Source organism: Melanostigma gelatinosum, assembly GCF_949748355.1.
Source record: "Melanostigma gelatinosum genome assembly, chromosome: 18".
In the NCBI taxonomy this organism is placed as follows: domain Eukaryota; kingdom Metazoa; phylum Chordata; class Actinopteri; order Perciformes; family Zoarcidae; genus Melanostigma; species Melanostigma gelatinosum.
In genome coordinates, this window is record NC_136651.1 from 9063635 (window position 1) to 9079440 (window position 15806).

Genomic DNA, 15806 nt, shown 5'->3' on the forward strand with positions numbered 1-15806 from the left:
TCTTCTGACACTGATGAGGGTGCTGATGGGAAGAAGACCAGAGAACCTCAGTCAGGTTTAAACTATGTGAAACCTGATGACGTCCGTGTCACTGATTCACATTGTAGCGCTGGTGAAAAACATTTTAGATGCTCTGAGTGTGAGAAAACATTTGGCAATAGTCAAAATCTGAAGAGACACATGAGAACCCACACAGGAGAAAAGCCTTTCAGCTGCTCAGTCTGTAAGAAATCTTTTAACGAGCGTTCAACTTTACAGAAACACATGAGAACCCACACAGGAGAAAAACCTTTCAGCTGCTCAGTCTGTAAGAAATCTTTTAACCAGAGTTCAACTTTACAGATACACATGAGAACCCACACAGGAGAAAAGCCTTTCAGCTGCTCAGTCTGTAAGAAATCTTTTCACCAGCGTTCAACTTTACAGGGACACATGAGAGCCCACACAGGAGAAAAACCTTTCAGCTGCTCAGTCTGTAAGAAATCTTTTAACGTGCGTTCAACTTTACAGATACACATGAGAACCCACACAGGAGAAAAACCTTTCAGCTGCTCAGTCTGTAAGAAATCTTTTAACGAGCGTTCAACTTTACAGAGCCACATGAGAACCCACACAGGAGAAAAACCTTTCAGCTGCTCAGTCTGTAAGAAATCTTTTAACCATCGTTCAACTTTACAGAAACACATGAGAACCCACACAGGAGAAAAACCTTTCAGCTGCTCAGTCTGTAAGAAATCTTTTAACGAGCGTTCAGCTTTACAGAGACACATGAGAACCCACACAGGAGAAAAACCTTTCAGCTGCTCAGTCTGTAAGAAATCTTTTAACGTGCGTTCAACTTTACAGACACACATGAGAACCCACACAGGAGAAAAACCTTTCAGCTGCTCAGTCTGTAAGAAATCTTTTAACCAGCGTTCAACTTTACAGACACACATGAGAACCCACACAGGAAACAATCCCCTTTAGCTGGTGTGGTTGCAGTAAAGTTTCCGTTTGTGATAAAAGCTTTCAGCACGAGTCACCTCTGAAGTGACACATGATTAACCGCGGTTCAACTACACTGATTTCAATACAAAAAGTTATTCACTGAATGAGCGCCAACTGTACAGTTTGAAATAGTTTTGATGATTATATTGATGATTGATTTGATGGTAATGTAAGTTTAAGACGATGGTTTTACCTGCATCTGTGCACAGTATATTGTATTCAAATGATTTCATCAATAAAAAGTAAAAGGTTTGTGTATTTCACTGGTTCATACAGTTGTACATAGCACACTTTGTTCGTCAGGATTAAATCCATCAGTGACTGGAGTGTGACTCAATAGTTCTTTGTCTTGTTTGCTCTCTTTGCTGCCATTACTGGAATAAAATTGTCATCTTGTCTGACACAAACTCGTAAAAAGGATAAAAAAGGTCCTGAGATGAAGCAATCTACACATTCTTTGGAGTCACAAACCAACAACATCCTTATCTCGATCTATAGTTTGTTGTGAAAAAATGTGTTGTAGCTGTTTTTCACACTTAGAGCAGGTTTAAGAATGAAACAGAAGCTCTCAGAGGCGTATAGTTATATCAAAGCAATAGATTTATTTATCAACAAAGTTATTCAGCCCAGCCATCAAACAAGCTTGGGAGCTAATGGATGAACCTCGCAGAGATTCACCATGAGACACGCTTAAACACATCAGCGTGAATCTTAATATAGGGATCCACCCCTTGATTCACATTGGCCAAAGTCAAAGATGCAAACGTAGCACGTTTATTACGTGTATTACGCTTGGTTGGAAGCCGTGAATGTCCATTCACCTTGGCCCCTCCCAATAGGCGTTGGTTTCCATCAGTGTGAGTGCGGTGATGCATGCGAGAGGTCCTAAGAAAGAGTGTGTGGAGAAGCCGGGCTCAGCTAGGGCGTTGGCCCTCGCTTGAATCTCACTGTCTTATCTATCTGAAAGATGGCTGCCTGTTCCTTGTGACGCAGTTAAATAAGTAACCTTTCACCTGCTTCTCTCAGGCCCTGTGTATGCTGTGAGCACTGTATAAGTGGTTAATAGAGCTGCATAAGATAATGGTTATTAAAACTACAAATATACTAGTGATTAATTAAACTGTATATATAAGCTAGCTGCTGATTAAGCTGTATATAAGCTAGCTGTTAATTAAACTGTATATAAGCTAGTTGCTACTTAAAGCTGCATATAAACTAATTTTATCAACAAATCCCTCTCTTGACGTCTGAAGGACGTCACTTTCTTTACTTTCCTGCCCTGTTCACACGCTGGTGTCTGCCTCTGCCTCTCCTGACCCTACCAGGCTGTTCTGCTCTTCCCCTACTGGGTAAGCTCCATAAGGAGGGGGTGGTAATGGTTCCTTGGAGAGGGCAGTGGTGATAGGACGGCCAACCAAAGAACGAATACAGGGTATTATACAACATCCACACGAGACCAATATTGCAATGAACACACCCATTGACACTGCTATTGACAAGATCAGGTGCTTCCATTTTCCAAACATGTTTTCCATCCAATCTCCAAATGGATTATTCACACCTGATGCTTCCTGCATTTCTTTTGACAGTGCCTTCAGACTATTCAGTGCTTTTGTGACTGAACCGTCCGGCGCAGTGTTGTTGGGGACGATAGTGCAACACAGGTCTCCAAACATTGAGCAAAAGCTCCAAAGCCATTTTGTTTTGCATAGAAATCAAAGAAGTAGGGGCCAGCTGCTCAGCCAGACCCTCTATTGCATTCCTAGTATGATTAGCCAAACGAAGAACATTGTAATGCACATAATTGATACGATCAACATTTTTATTCACAGTTATCCATGGAATAATACTCACAACACTCTCAAAACCTGCTGCAATTTAGTCTATCAATTTGTATTGATTAGGCACTCCTCTGGTTCACTCTGATTGTATCTATGTAGGTTGGACCTTTGTCCAGACTGAACTATCCTACTGCAGTTGCGTTATCAATTGGTGGAAATATGGATGCCAGAGTCATGCATGCGTATCCTGTTGGGTCAGATTCAGGATATAGTGGTGCTGGTTCGGTGAACCTAGCTGGTCTAGCTGCAGCACAAGCTACACAGCCACCCATTTTGTTTTTTATAGCATTATCAACAATTCAATTTAACCAAACATTGTCGTTTCCATGTCCTGTAGCTAATTGGATCACCTGTTGGTGGTTGCTGAAAAGTCAAATTACAAATTACAAAACAAATTATGCATTTTGCGTCAGATTACCTCGGACCTCTGCTAGAGGTCTGGACGGCTCAGATGCTGGGGCACAGTGTGACAGGTGGTGCCAAGGTGCTCCTGCTTTACCTATGACTTGGACCGAGTGTGAAGTAACCTCCTTCACTTCGTACGGCCCTGTCCACCTGGGGTCAGTCCACTTTTCTTATGAACTTTGACCCTGACCCAGTCACCCTCTCGGATGAGATTTTTACCTTTTCCTGGTCAGCTGCACTGGTTCGCTGGACCTGTTTGGAGAGAGCCTCCGCGAGAATGATTAATGCAGTCACATATGCCTTCATTTCAACTTGCTGCACATCTACGTATATGTACATCTATGTATCTATATACATCTATGTATATGACTACCGTCTCTTGGAGGACCAGGCATTTGCCTCCTTGTCATTAACTCATGTGGTGAAAGATGCGTCTTATTTCCTTGTGCGCTCCTCACTGCCATTAGAGCTAATGGTAAAATTTGAACCCATGTCAGCTTTGATGCTACACATGTCTTTGCTATTTTTGATTTTAGCGTCTGATTTGCCCTCTCTACCAGTCCTTGTGACTGTGGATGATACACTGATCCATAACTACTTCCTGCAAATGCTTATTACTGAAATGTGAACCATTATCGGAGTATCAGCTCTGTCTGCAGCCACTTCACTACTGTCTGTGCGTCTTCTTTTTTAGTTGGGATTGCCTCCACCCACTTTGAGAATCTGTTAACCATTACCAAGACCCATGTCAGTAAAGTCTATGCTGATGTCTTGGAAGCAGGCTGATGGTACAGGATAAGAGCCCATAGGTGTTTTGTACGGTTTCTTCACATTATGATCCCCACAGGTGGTGCATTCGTCGCAGAAGAGGGACACCATACTTTCCATGCGTGGGTGCCACCACAGTGCATCCACCCTTTGTAATGTTCCTTTCTTTCCTTCGTGCGTTGGTCCATGTGCCTCTGGTATCAGTGAGACACACAATTCTGCTGGAGCTACCACTCTGCCATCATGGGATCTCCAAAGTCCACTTTCTCCTTTTGTTGCTCCTTTCCTTTGCCATTCAGACCATTCGTATGGTCCAGCCTTTTTCTGTATCTCAATCAGTGTTTCTTCAGTGATTTCGGGTTCTTGTATGGCTATTTTCAGAATCATCTGTTTTGGTCTGTATCCTCTTCTTCTTTAGCAGCTTCATCTGCCATGTCGTTTCCCGCAGTTATTCTGGTTCTTGCTTTACCATCATGTCCTTTGCATTTCATGATTGCCACTTTTTGGTAGCTTCATAGCTTCCACCAGTGCCATGATTTCCTTCTTGTGTTTGATGGGTGCGTCCATTGATGTTGTGTATCCTCTTCTTCGCCACATGGGCCCATCAACGTGAGCTGCTCCATGTGCGTAAGCAGAATCTGTGAAGATGTTTACTGATTTTCCTTCTGCTATTGTCAAGGCTTGTATGAGCGCTTCGACTTCTGCCAGTTGCGCTGATGCTGGTTGAGGTAGGATACCTGATGCTACTATTGAGTGTTCCATGTCTTCGAATTGTCTCACCACAGCATAGGATGCTGTGTTTCCTTCATCTCCTTTGTAGCAACATTCTTCCTGTTTCATAGACAATATGTGCTCTTGGGCATTCTTTTTGAATTTTCGATTTTCTTGCAGTTCCGAATGTGAATTTCTTTGCTTAGGAGGATTCTTTGATGCAGCTCCTTCTCTTTTCGATGTTCTTGCAGCTCCAAACGTGAATTTCTTAGGAGGATTCTTTGATTTGTCTCTTTCTCCCCCTTTTTTCTGATACAAAACAGCATTAACATCCCTCTTTTTTGTTCAGAAACATCTAGTTGGAAAGGGAGTTAATAGTCAATTCTTGAAGTGCCAATGCACGTGACAGAGCCTGCGTGAGAATGGTGAACACATCTTCTGTTTCTTGTGTTCAAACTAAAGGGGCTGCAGTGTTTCATGATGGAGGATGCTTTGTCTGTGGGCTGTGGGCTGTGGGTTGTTAAGGGAATATGTGGGTCTGGAACTGGATATGACGTAGATATTGTGGCTAATAGTTGCAGCAGTGTCTCTGTTGTTGCCAGGTATGTGAAAGATATTGCTGTTCAGCTTGATTCTGGCTTCTTGGATGCTGATTGCCTGTCTCTCTCTGATAATTTCCTCTTCTTCCACGTGGTGAGCCTTGTTGTTGCTGACCACGCGTGCGGCAGTCACGTGAATAGTGACCAGGTTTTCCACAGTTGTAGCAGTAGAAAGTTCGTCCGTGCTGTTTCTTTTTGTCTTTAGCAGGCTTTGGAGCCACGTCAAGCTTTGCCAGCTGTATTGACACTTTTAGTGCTTCGAGCTCCATATCTGTTCTTTCCACAGCAGCTCTGTATTCATCATAAGTGTGTTCTTCGCTCATTTGTTGCAGCTCCTTTTCAGTGAGAGGACAGTTCAGCAGTTCTCCATCCCAAGTATCTTTAGCCTTCCATGTCTTTATCATTCTTTTGTACGCTTGTTGTTCCACCGGCCAATGTTTGATTCTTCCATTCATCCTGCTCTGATCCTGGACATCATTCTCCAAGTTGCACAGATAAGAGGAGTATTTCTCAGCCATGACGTGTCTCTCTGCAAATATGCAATAAAAGTCTGAAATCAGTATTCCCAAATGTCCACACGATGGAGCCAAAGCTCCTGTCCACTGTTCCAGTTGCAGTTCTTGAAGAGGCCACAGAAAAGCCAACATGCATGACAAATGTTTTTTTTTATTTTTTTTTTATCATGAAGCACCAGCAGAGGGAGCCAACGCTTCTCCCAAGTTTTCTGGTGTCTGGTTGAACTCAGATCAATGTCATTTACACTGGCGCATATCTTAAAACCTGCTTTTCTCTGTAATATGTGTGTGTGTGAAATGATGATCTATTTTATTATTAACACTTATGGTGAAGATGACGAAAACAGTATAGACATAAGTTATTTCGAAGTGTCTGTGTGAATAGACAAAAGCTCGTCCATTATACTAATTTGGCAATTTTCAGCCCTAATCTGATGGTTTTAGCAAGCATTACTGTTCAGGGGTCACTGATATTTATTCTGTTGTACGAAAGAATGACGGAGTGCTTCTTTCGGCGTTTTAAACCTTCATACAGTGACCTCACAACTCCGCAATATAAGCTTTACAAGTATAACGCATATTATTTAACAATGTATGAATATATATTATTTACAAATCTCCCTATATACCCCTGCTAGGTGTGAAATGCTATGTTTTAATTACTCAGCAATGGCTTGTAACTAAATATTTTATAAGGCAGAGAGAGTCAACCTAGCCCCCACCTTTTTAAATATCTGCCGCTAACTGTCCTTGTAAGTAGACACAAAGCAAGGCCGCATCTGTGTTTTTATCAGGAGTAGTCAAACCCTCCCTAATATTCCCAGCGCCTGTCTTGACTGAATGAATAGAAGCTTTGTAGCAGCTTTAAACCTTGTACATTCCTAATTTTTAGCGTCTGTCTGGCAGAATATAGTGGCTGCTGTGTTTCCGCATTAGACTTTGCTAACAGTCCCTGGGGAACCCAATTTTCCAATAAATTTAACTACGCCAGTAAAACTGACACTTATATTAACCCTCAGCTGTCTCTCAGCATATTCTAGTGATTTATGTGTGTGTGTGAATGCAACACTTGTGTATAATGCGTGTTTTTTCCTGCTCAACTGACCATCAACTTTGAAACAACGCACGAACATTCCAACCACAAATCAAGATCTCAACTGCCTGTCCCTCACAGGAACGCACAAACTTTTTACAGCTTTCAGCAGTCCTTCTCTCATATACACGCTTCAGACATTCACTTTCATTCAAACAAAATTGCAACACACTGCCATTTTAAATGCGCACAGATCACAAATACGGTAAAGGAATATCTTTAGAAATACAGTCAAACAAATAAACAAAAGTTAAAACGTACAGCTCAGCAAATAGTCACCCGTATTCATACTAAATAATCAAAACATACGCTTCCGTCTCTTTAAATATAAATCAGTCACAAGCGCAGCCCTCGGATGAGCTGAACAGCTCTTTTTTCTCAAACTAAGCAAACTGACTGTGTACCGCTGACCTCTCGACCACGATACAAATGAAAAACAAATGCTTTTTCAGCAAACAAACAGTCAAATTATAATCAATTCTGTCCCTATCCTACACACAAATCAAAGATTTTAACCACTACTCCATCAGGGTAGCACGTCAACAACACAATTTAACTGCTTTTTTTTTCTTAGGTCATCTCTGGACCTGTACACCAACACAATTTAACTGCTTTTTTTTTTTCTTAGGTCATCTCTGGACCTGTACACCAACACAATTTAACTGCTTTTTTTTCTTAGGTCATCTCTGGACCTGTACACGTTCTGGCCATTTTCATTAATCTCGTCCGTCATTAACAACACACCGATATAATCAACTTCTGTGCTCTCGTCCAGAAACTTCGTCAAGGAAACTCTAAGCAGAGTAACATAATTTTCCACTGGACGCCACTCACGGGTTAATGTCCGAAGACTCGATGCTCTTAATACGGGAATTCCGCAGTCAGTTTTCTCAATACAGTTTATCAATGACATCAATGACATATACATATATCCCCGTCATGTTATGCAATTTCTTCGTAGCCCAAAACATCCCATAAGTACGTTAGAAATTACGCCTTTTGTAACATGAATTTGAGTGTTCAGCGTGAAGCGCGTGTCTGCGAGCAGATGCGTTACACGGCTCACAACACCTCACATCTACGCTATCACAAATGCGCAATTTCTCGCCTTTATTTGACGTTTTCTGATGGGCTCATTCATACATATACACAGACCCCCCAAATGGCTGTATAACAACTCTGTTGCTGTGTGTTTAATCTTTACAATTACTCTATACTAAGCAAATACTTACAGTTCGGACAGTCTGAGCAAAATTTGGAATATGTCTATGAATACAATGTTGCAGAATTCAGTTAAATAGGCTTCTGCTCACCTGTGAGAAGCGCACCGGTACGTCTCAGACTCCCCGAAGCTGCAAGTTCGCTCCGATGGCAATTATCGGGTTCCCAGCCTCAAAGGGAGATGTGCCGTTATCTGGAATCAAAAGGAGAGGCCTGTTAACATTCCAACCTGAAGCTCTGTATCGTATCAGATCACGTCGGGATCACCAAATTGTTGTGAAAAAATGTGTTGTAGCTGTTTTTCACACTTAGAGCAGGTTTAAGAATGAAACAGAAGCTCTCAGAGGCGTATAGTTATATCAAAGCAATAGATTTATTTATCAACAAAGTTATTCAGCCCAGCCATCAAACAAGCTTGGGAGCTAATGGATGAACCTCGCAGAGATTCACCATGAGACACGCTTAAACACATCAGCGTGAATCTTAATATAGGGATCCACCCCTTGATTCACATTGGCCAAAGTCAAAGATGCAAACGTAGCACGTTTATTACGTGTATTACGCTTGGTTGGAAGCCGTGAATGTCCATTCACCTTGGCCCCTCCCAATAGGCGTTGGTTTCCATCAGTGTGAGTGCGGTGATGCATGCGAGAGGTCCTAAGAAAGAGTGTGTGGAGAAGCCGGGCTCAGCTAGGGCGTTGGCCCTCGCTTGAATCTCACTGTCTTATCTATCTGAAAGATGGCTGCCTGTTCCTTGTGACGCAGTTAAATAAGTAACCTTTCACCTGCTTCTCTCTGGCCCTGTGTATGCTGTGAGCACTGTATAAGTGGTTAATAGAGCTGCATAAGATAATGGTTATTAAAACTACAAATATACTAGTGATTAATTAAACTGTATATATAAGCTAGCTGCTGATTAAGCTGTATATAAGCTAGCTGTTAATTAAACTGTATATAAGCTAGTTGCTACTTAAAGCTGCATATAAACTAATTTTATCAACAAGTTCCTTCCAGTTGATATATATATAGTTGTATTAATCCGTACGAAAACATGCATGCACATGCAAGCTTGTCCACTGAAAACAAATACACGTGATGTGAACGGGGCCTTTGTGTTCTCCGTCTGTCTCAGGACAACTGCAGGTTGAAGGCCAACGTGGACCAGAGGAACAGCGATAAGGACAGCCACGGCGACGCCTGTGATAACTGTCGCACGGTGGAGAACCCGGACCAGAAGGACACCGACAGCGACGGCAAAGGGGACGCCTGCGATGATGATATGGATGGAGACGGTATGGAGATAAATAAAATAGCACCGATGCTCGTGCTTATATAACCAGCACTGAAGGCACTCTCCGTTTAATTAAACGTATTATTCTGTTCCTTCCTTCACATTTACACCCTGCTCTTACATTAAATAATGCAGATTTTACAGTACAAATCTCTCTTAATCATGTTGTAAAAAAAATGCAGTTGTATGGATGTTTTCATAAGCCAGCACTGCAAAAAAAAAGAAAAGTTAAGGCCAAAAGCAGTCTGACCCCTGAGCGAACACAAGCTTTGATCATTCACCAGCATGATTACACCTCAGAAAACCCCATGGCAGAGAGGATGGTTTCTCCTCTATTGCTGCTGCTTGACCTTTATGCATTCGTGGGGCTGCTGCTGCCTCCCTGCGATGAATAAGAAATAGCATCTGAACACAAACTGCCGTTCACCTTCATAGCAAATACAACAGTGCAACCTAGTGGTGGAATTACAAGTACCACGCCATATAATTATTCAGTCGATATAGTTCAAACAGTAGTATGGATGTAATGTCTACATTTTTCATATGCATTCAAAAATCTAATATAAATTCACTGATTGACTTCACTAAGTGTGAGAGAGTTACTTTAATGCATTACTTTGATTTTAGAGATCAAACCTCAATTCAAACAGATGAAGATAATATCTCATTATGTATCCATGTAATCATTCTTCCATATTGGCAACATCCATATCTGTTAATATTTCCACTGGGCAGTAGCTTGGTTTCTTTTATGATAGGGCTGCAGCCAACGATTCCAATCTGCCGATAATTCTCTCTATAAAACGAGGGGTTTGTAAAATGACAAAAAATAGTGGAAAATGTCTTAAAGCCCAAGTTGAAATCTTCAAAAAGCTTGTTTTGTCTGACCAATGGTCCAAAAGCTGGAGTAAAATCAATTTACTGACACATATGATTCCCCAATTCCTAAAATGAGTAAACTGGAACTAAATATTTTTGGGCATTTTTGGATTTATTATCAGAATTGTTGCAGGTAAATATTCTGTCAATCGACTTATTGTCACAGAATCATAGAAATTCACTGATATCTTTTGTGAGAGTTCAGAAAAAGGGACAATGAGAAGAGTATTTATTCTACTACAGTACAATATTATCTGTACTTGCCACCTCCGAATATGTCATCCATGACAATACTATATATTTCCCTGCTGAGACGGAGTCAGACTGACTGCTAAATAACACGAACCATCTCCTCCTGTTGACTGGCGAGCATAGGCCTGAAGAACTTTCTGGACAATTGCCAGCTTGTCCAAAACAGAGACCAGCTGGACCGGGACGGAGACGGAGTGGGAGACGCCTGCGACAGCTGCCCCGACATCCCCAACCCAAACCAGGTCAGTCAGAACCAGATGGAGGGATGGAGGGACGGATAGCTGTGGTGGAAAGTAACTGAGTACACTTTGTTACTAGAGTCCCTCAAGTGTAAAAGAAATGGTGTTTTTCGTGAACTCTCTGCTCTTGTTTCAGTCTGATATTGACCACGACCTGGTTGGAGACTCCTGTGACACAAACCAAGACAGGTAACGATATTCTCCCAGTCTTCATGTTGTGTTCTTGCAGATATCTGAACTGCTGTTTCATACTACTGCTAGTACTACAGCCTTTTTTCACATCATGCGATCGTGTCACTTTCCCTTGTAGTGATGGCGACGGTCACCAGGACACCAAGGATAATTGCCCATTCGTAATAAATAGCTCCCAGCTGGACAGTGACAAAGACGGGCTGGGTGACGAGTGTGACGATGACGACGACAACGACGGGATCCCTGACACTCTGCCACCGGGACCAGACAACTGCCGGCTGGCACCAAATCCTGACCAGATCGACGACAACGGTGAGCGATGGTCTAAAAGACATTGCACCTCCTCATATACCACGCAGTCAAATCAGTTTACAGTAATAATCACATATGATTGTTGATATATTTGGCTGAAAACCAGCCTGGTGATCAGATAAATGTTCATAATTTCATCTCCACATTCTCCCCGAACTGCTCCCTGACTTTCCTTTGAAAGCAATTTTGGTCCCCAGTTGCACACCAACGCAGATCAAACAAAAGCAACTGTGAGCACATTGAGTGGCATTTTTGGTGACTCATTGGGACATTTTCTGTGTAAAACATGCCCCCTGGAGTGTCAATTCAAATCAAGTCAAGACAGCTTTTTTTGGCAGTCAGGGAGTCAAGAGATGTAAGTTGGAGCTGACAGTTGGGAAAATAACAAAACACAAAAAGTGTATTTACTGAGTCCAAATGTTTTACAAGATGCACACAAGACATTCAGGCATTTGCCCGATTGAGCATCAATTCAATCGTTGACACAGAATGAAGCTTTTATGCCAAGAACCGCCAAGTCGGACCTTCTTGACGTCGTAGCAGCTGTTGCACTTCCACAGTGATAAAAGTGCATCAACACATTTCCTTCCATTTAATAATCCATATCAGAACTGCACACTACAAGACACGAACACCACCGAGTAGACTACAGCGTGGCACTTTTTTAACCACGGCAGACACAGCAGCTCTAATGCTGAACCCACACAGCAGGGTGCAGACTAGAGAGATACAATCCATCTATATTAAACCAATGCAACATACAGCCTTGCTCTTTTGCTTGAAATGTGAATAGCCCCTTAAGAAAGGACATTTGGGGATGTTTTATATTCAGCTCTGTCGGCCTTTTTGACATTTTTGCTTAAGCCAGTCTGAAATCTCCTCATTGTGACAACGCAGGAAACACGCTGGTTTAAAAAGGATTTAAAAGGAGCTCGTTACTTTGAATAAATGACGCAACACAATCTTTGCCAGTGTGTGTAATCAAAAACTGTTAACAAGTCTCTGCACCTCTGACCTATTGGAACAATGACTCACGGTCTTTCTTACTTTAATTTAAGTCTAAGTCTCCTCTCTGTTGTCCCTCAGATGATGGAGTTGGAGACATGTGCGAGTCTGACTTTGACCAGGACAAAGTGATTGACAGGATCGACAACTGCCCTGAGAATGCTGAGGTCACCTTGACTGACTTCAGGGCCTATCAGACGGTGGTGCTGGACCCTGAGGGCGACGCCCAGATCGACCCCAACTGGGTTGTTCTGAACCAGGTGAGATTACTAAAAGCTGAAAATTCCCTCTCCATGTACAAGTTGAAGCAGCTATGGTCGATATTTTTATCTAAACAACAGAACCAATAACAATAAGAAATGTGAATCGTGATGCGTGAAATCGTACCACGACGACAAAAAATACACAAGACAATATACAACAGTGCCTCGTTTAACCGTGTTGTTGATTCTCGATTTTTTAACTGTGAGGTGCCATACCATATTTAATGATGCTTTCCAGCACAGCGTTGTCCAACGTTGACGTGATCTCAGTTCAGTCTGAGTCTGCAGAGAAAGCCTCTGAGCCAGCCTAGCACACGGATAATCAACGTGGACACTCTCAATTTAATTTATTGTCCATTTGTATTCCCGAGTACTTATAGGAGCACACCTGCTCAATTGCACTGTCACCAATGATTACAGGGCCATGAGCTGCAGCTCTCAAATATGATTTCCTCTGTCTTTTGGTATTACCGTTAAAAATGAGGTGGTGGCTGTCACACCAGTCTTTAAAAGTGGCAATCTCCAGCAGCAGACTTAATATAGCCGTATCATCTGAAAATCTGATGGAATTATTTGGCTGTCTGCTTCTGCATTAATTCGTGTACAGTGTAGCAAATGAAGGCATCAGGGTGCAAAATGTCTTATTCACAACTCTTTCTCACACAGGGAATGGAAATTATCCAGACCATGAATAGTGACCCAGGACTTGCTGTTGGTAAGAAGTATTTCCTCTGCGTTGAATATCAGTGAATAAAATGCACAATGTCTGAACATCAGTAATATACTGATTTCTGTTGCCAGGTTACACTGCTTTCAGTGGAGTGGACTTCGAAGGAACATTTCACGTAAATACAGTGACCGACGACGACTACGCCGGCTTCATCTTTGGCTACCAGGACTCGTCCTCCTTCTACGTGGTGATGTGGAAGCAGACTGAACAGACCTACTGGCAGGCAACACCCTTCAGAGCTGTGGCTGAGCCCGGCATCCAACTTAAGGTGAAAGCACAAGTCATCAACTCCCCCAGGCAGCAGATTCGTGCTCATCCTATTTTTAATCCCTCGACATATTTTCCACATTTCTTCCTCTCTCTCGCTCTCTCCCCCTTACTTCTCTCTGTTATCTGTCGCTGTTCATCAGGCTGTGAAGTCTAAATCGGGTCCCGGGGAGCACTTGAGAAACTCTCTGTGGCACACGGGAGACACCAACGACCAGGTGCGTCTGCTGTGGAAGGACCCCAGGAATGTGGGCTGGAAGGACAAGGTGTCCTACCGTTGGTACCTGCAGCATCGCCCACAGGTTGGATACATCAGGTATACGACCAACCGTGTTCCGGACAATCTTCATATTGATTACACGAAAAAACCCGTAATTGTTGCTCCATCTAACTCTCAGCAAGCAAGTGAATAAGCATATTTCCCCAAAGTGGTGAGAGTGGAACGTCGATTATTTGTTTTAATTGTGTGTTTTGTTTAGGGCGCGGTTCTATGAAGGAACTGAGCTGGTGGCCGACTCTGGCGTGACAATTGACACGACCATGAGAGGAGGACGACTCGGCGTGTTCTGTTTCTCTCAGGAAAACATCATCTGGTCCAATTTGAAATACCGCTGCAATGGTGAGGGAGGAACACTGAATCACAAATCCACATATTCTATTATTTTTATATATTTTGAATTACCCTGATTGCATGCTATGCAGCGATTGTCTTGAGGTTTGTTTCCAATACATATCTTCTTACGGTCTTTCATTGCTTGCGTCTGGAAAGTGATTTTAGATTGAGATCTGATGTTGTTGTTGCAGACTACAGCTGTGAATAGAATTGGTTTGGCCTCGTTTTGGCTTTAGAGTCTGAGCTCATCTCATGATACCCGACTTCTCTCTTCCACAGACACCATCCCAGAGGATTTCCAGGAGTTCAGCACTCAGCACGGCGCCGACTCACTCTGAAGTCGAGAGAGAAACATGACGCCAGATCTCTGAAGACTGCTTGTGTGTGAATGTGTGAATGTGTGAGTGTGTGTCTGTCCGTCTGTGTATTGACGTGTACAGTTTCAGTGCATATATGATCACAATCTCCGTACTGTATGTGCATATTATCATGTCTCTTTCTGTTACCCGAATGTGTTTTTACTGTTTGATTAACTCTTAATGAATCCAGCTGAGCTCATTATGCTGAAGGTTATAAGTTATAATGATTTTTACTGAAAATGATGCTATGTGATATGACATAAATACACCGAAAACATGTAACATCAAATTACAAAATGCAAAATATGGTCAATAATGGACAGTTTCCATATATTTTCAAAATAAAGGGAACATTATTATAATTTTTAAACGGTATTTTCCACACGAGAGATTTTAGCATATGTGTAGCATGATAAAATTGTTCAAACAACTGGAAGGAAAGTTACCGCTTCGGATCAGCCTCATACTGATGTTACATTTTGATCATAAACTGGTTTTATTTGTTTATCAGAGCGGTATTTCTACTACGTTTGTAAAGAGGACACCAAGTCTTGTATGACTCAAATGTCAGACTGTGCCTTGCCTCACTTACTGTAGAAGATTAACTTAAAGCTCAGTTTAGCCATGTTTTCTCTTTCCATCATTTGGTCCTTGACATCTTGATCATTTCATATCTATGTAGTCACAATCCTGGTCAAAGTAAAAGGGCTTTAAAGTACATCGGTGTTGAACAGGCTCATTCTTATTTTTCCTTTAAAATGTTGACATGTTTTGATGATTAGATATGTTAAAGACAACACATACTGCGCATGCATACAACAAATGAACTAATTGAATGCATGAAAATAACCTCTATACTTCCCCAGAGGATTGGCACGTTCTCGGTTGAAACTCTAGAAACAAAGGCCACGGTTTAGCTTGAGCAGGAAATACTTTCCTAATAAGAACATTCTTATCCCCGATTAGCTGCGCTGATGAATTGAGAGACTTTGGTCTTTGCTCCCGGGAGGAGGTCCTCCGGAAAAGATACAATTAACAACGCTCATTGAGTCCACGCTCAGATTTGGTACTGTCTTTAGCTTGATCCAGTAGACTAATTGAGTTTTTATTTTCTAGTTCGTGTTGGTTTTCTAGAGGGGGCCGGGGACACGCTCACCTGGAAGAAAATGTTGTACATTTTAAAGTTAAATGCATCAGTCTGGTGCACTCTGAGACCAACATCAACAACATGAACATAATTCATGCTGAAAGTAACGCAGTT

The 15806-nt window shown here is 42.1% G+C and overlaps 1 protein-coding gene across 1 annotated transcript in view; it reads left to right on the plus strand.

Annotated features, from left to right (window-relative positions):
* The window catches only part of LOC306792309 (thrombospondin-4-B-like), a gene marked incomplete at its 5' end in the record, with an annotated part of 54842 nt that extends 39579 nt beyond the window's left edge, over window positions 1-15263 (plus strand). Inside the window, 11 exons of the mRNA XM_079289382.1 lie at window positions 5647-5656; window positions 9276-9435; window positions 10689-10807; window positions 10941-10993; window positions 11115-11308; window positions 12395-12573; window positions 13243-13291; window positions 13378-13574; window positions 13717-13889; window positions 14053-14192; window positions 14466-15263. Of these exons, the coding sequence (XP_079145508.1) occupies window positions 5647-5656; window positions 9276-9435; window positions 10689-10807; window positions 10941-10993; window positions 11115-11308; window positions 12395-12573; window positions 13243-13291; window positions 13378-13574; window positions 13717-13889; window positions 14053-14192; window positions 14466-14524 (1333 nt within the window). The 3' untranslated portion in view covers window positions 14525-15263. The remainder of the gene's footprint in view (window positions 1-5646; window positions 5657-9275; window positions 9436-10688; window positions 10808-10940; window positions 10994-11114; window positions 11309-12394; window positions 12574-13242; window positions 13292-13377; window positions 13575-13716; window positions 13890-14052; window positions 14193-14465) is intronic.
* Between the last annotated feature and the right edge of the window lie 543 nt (window positions 15264-15806).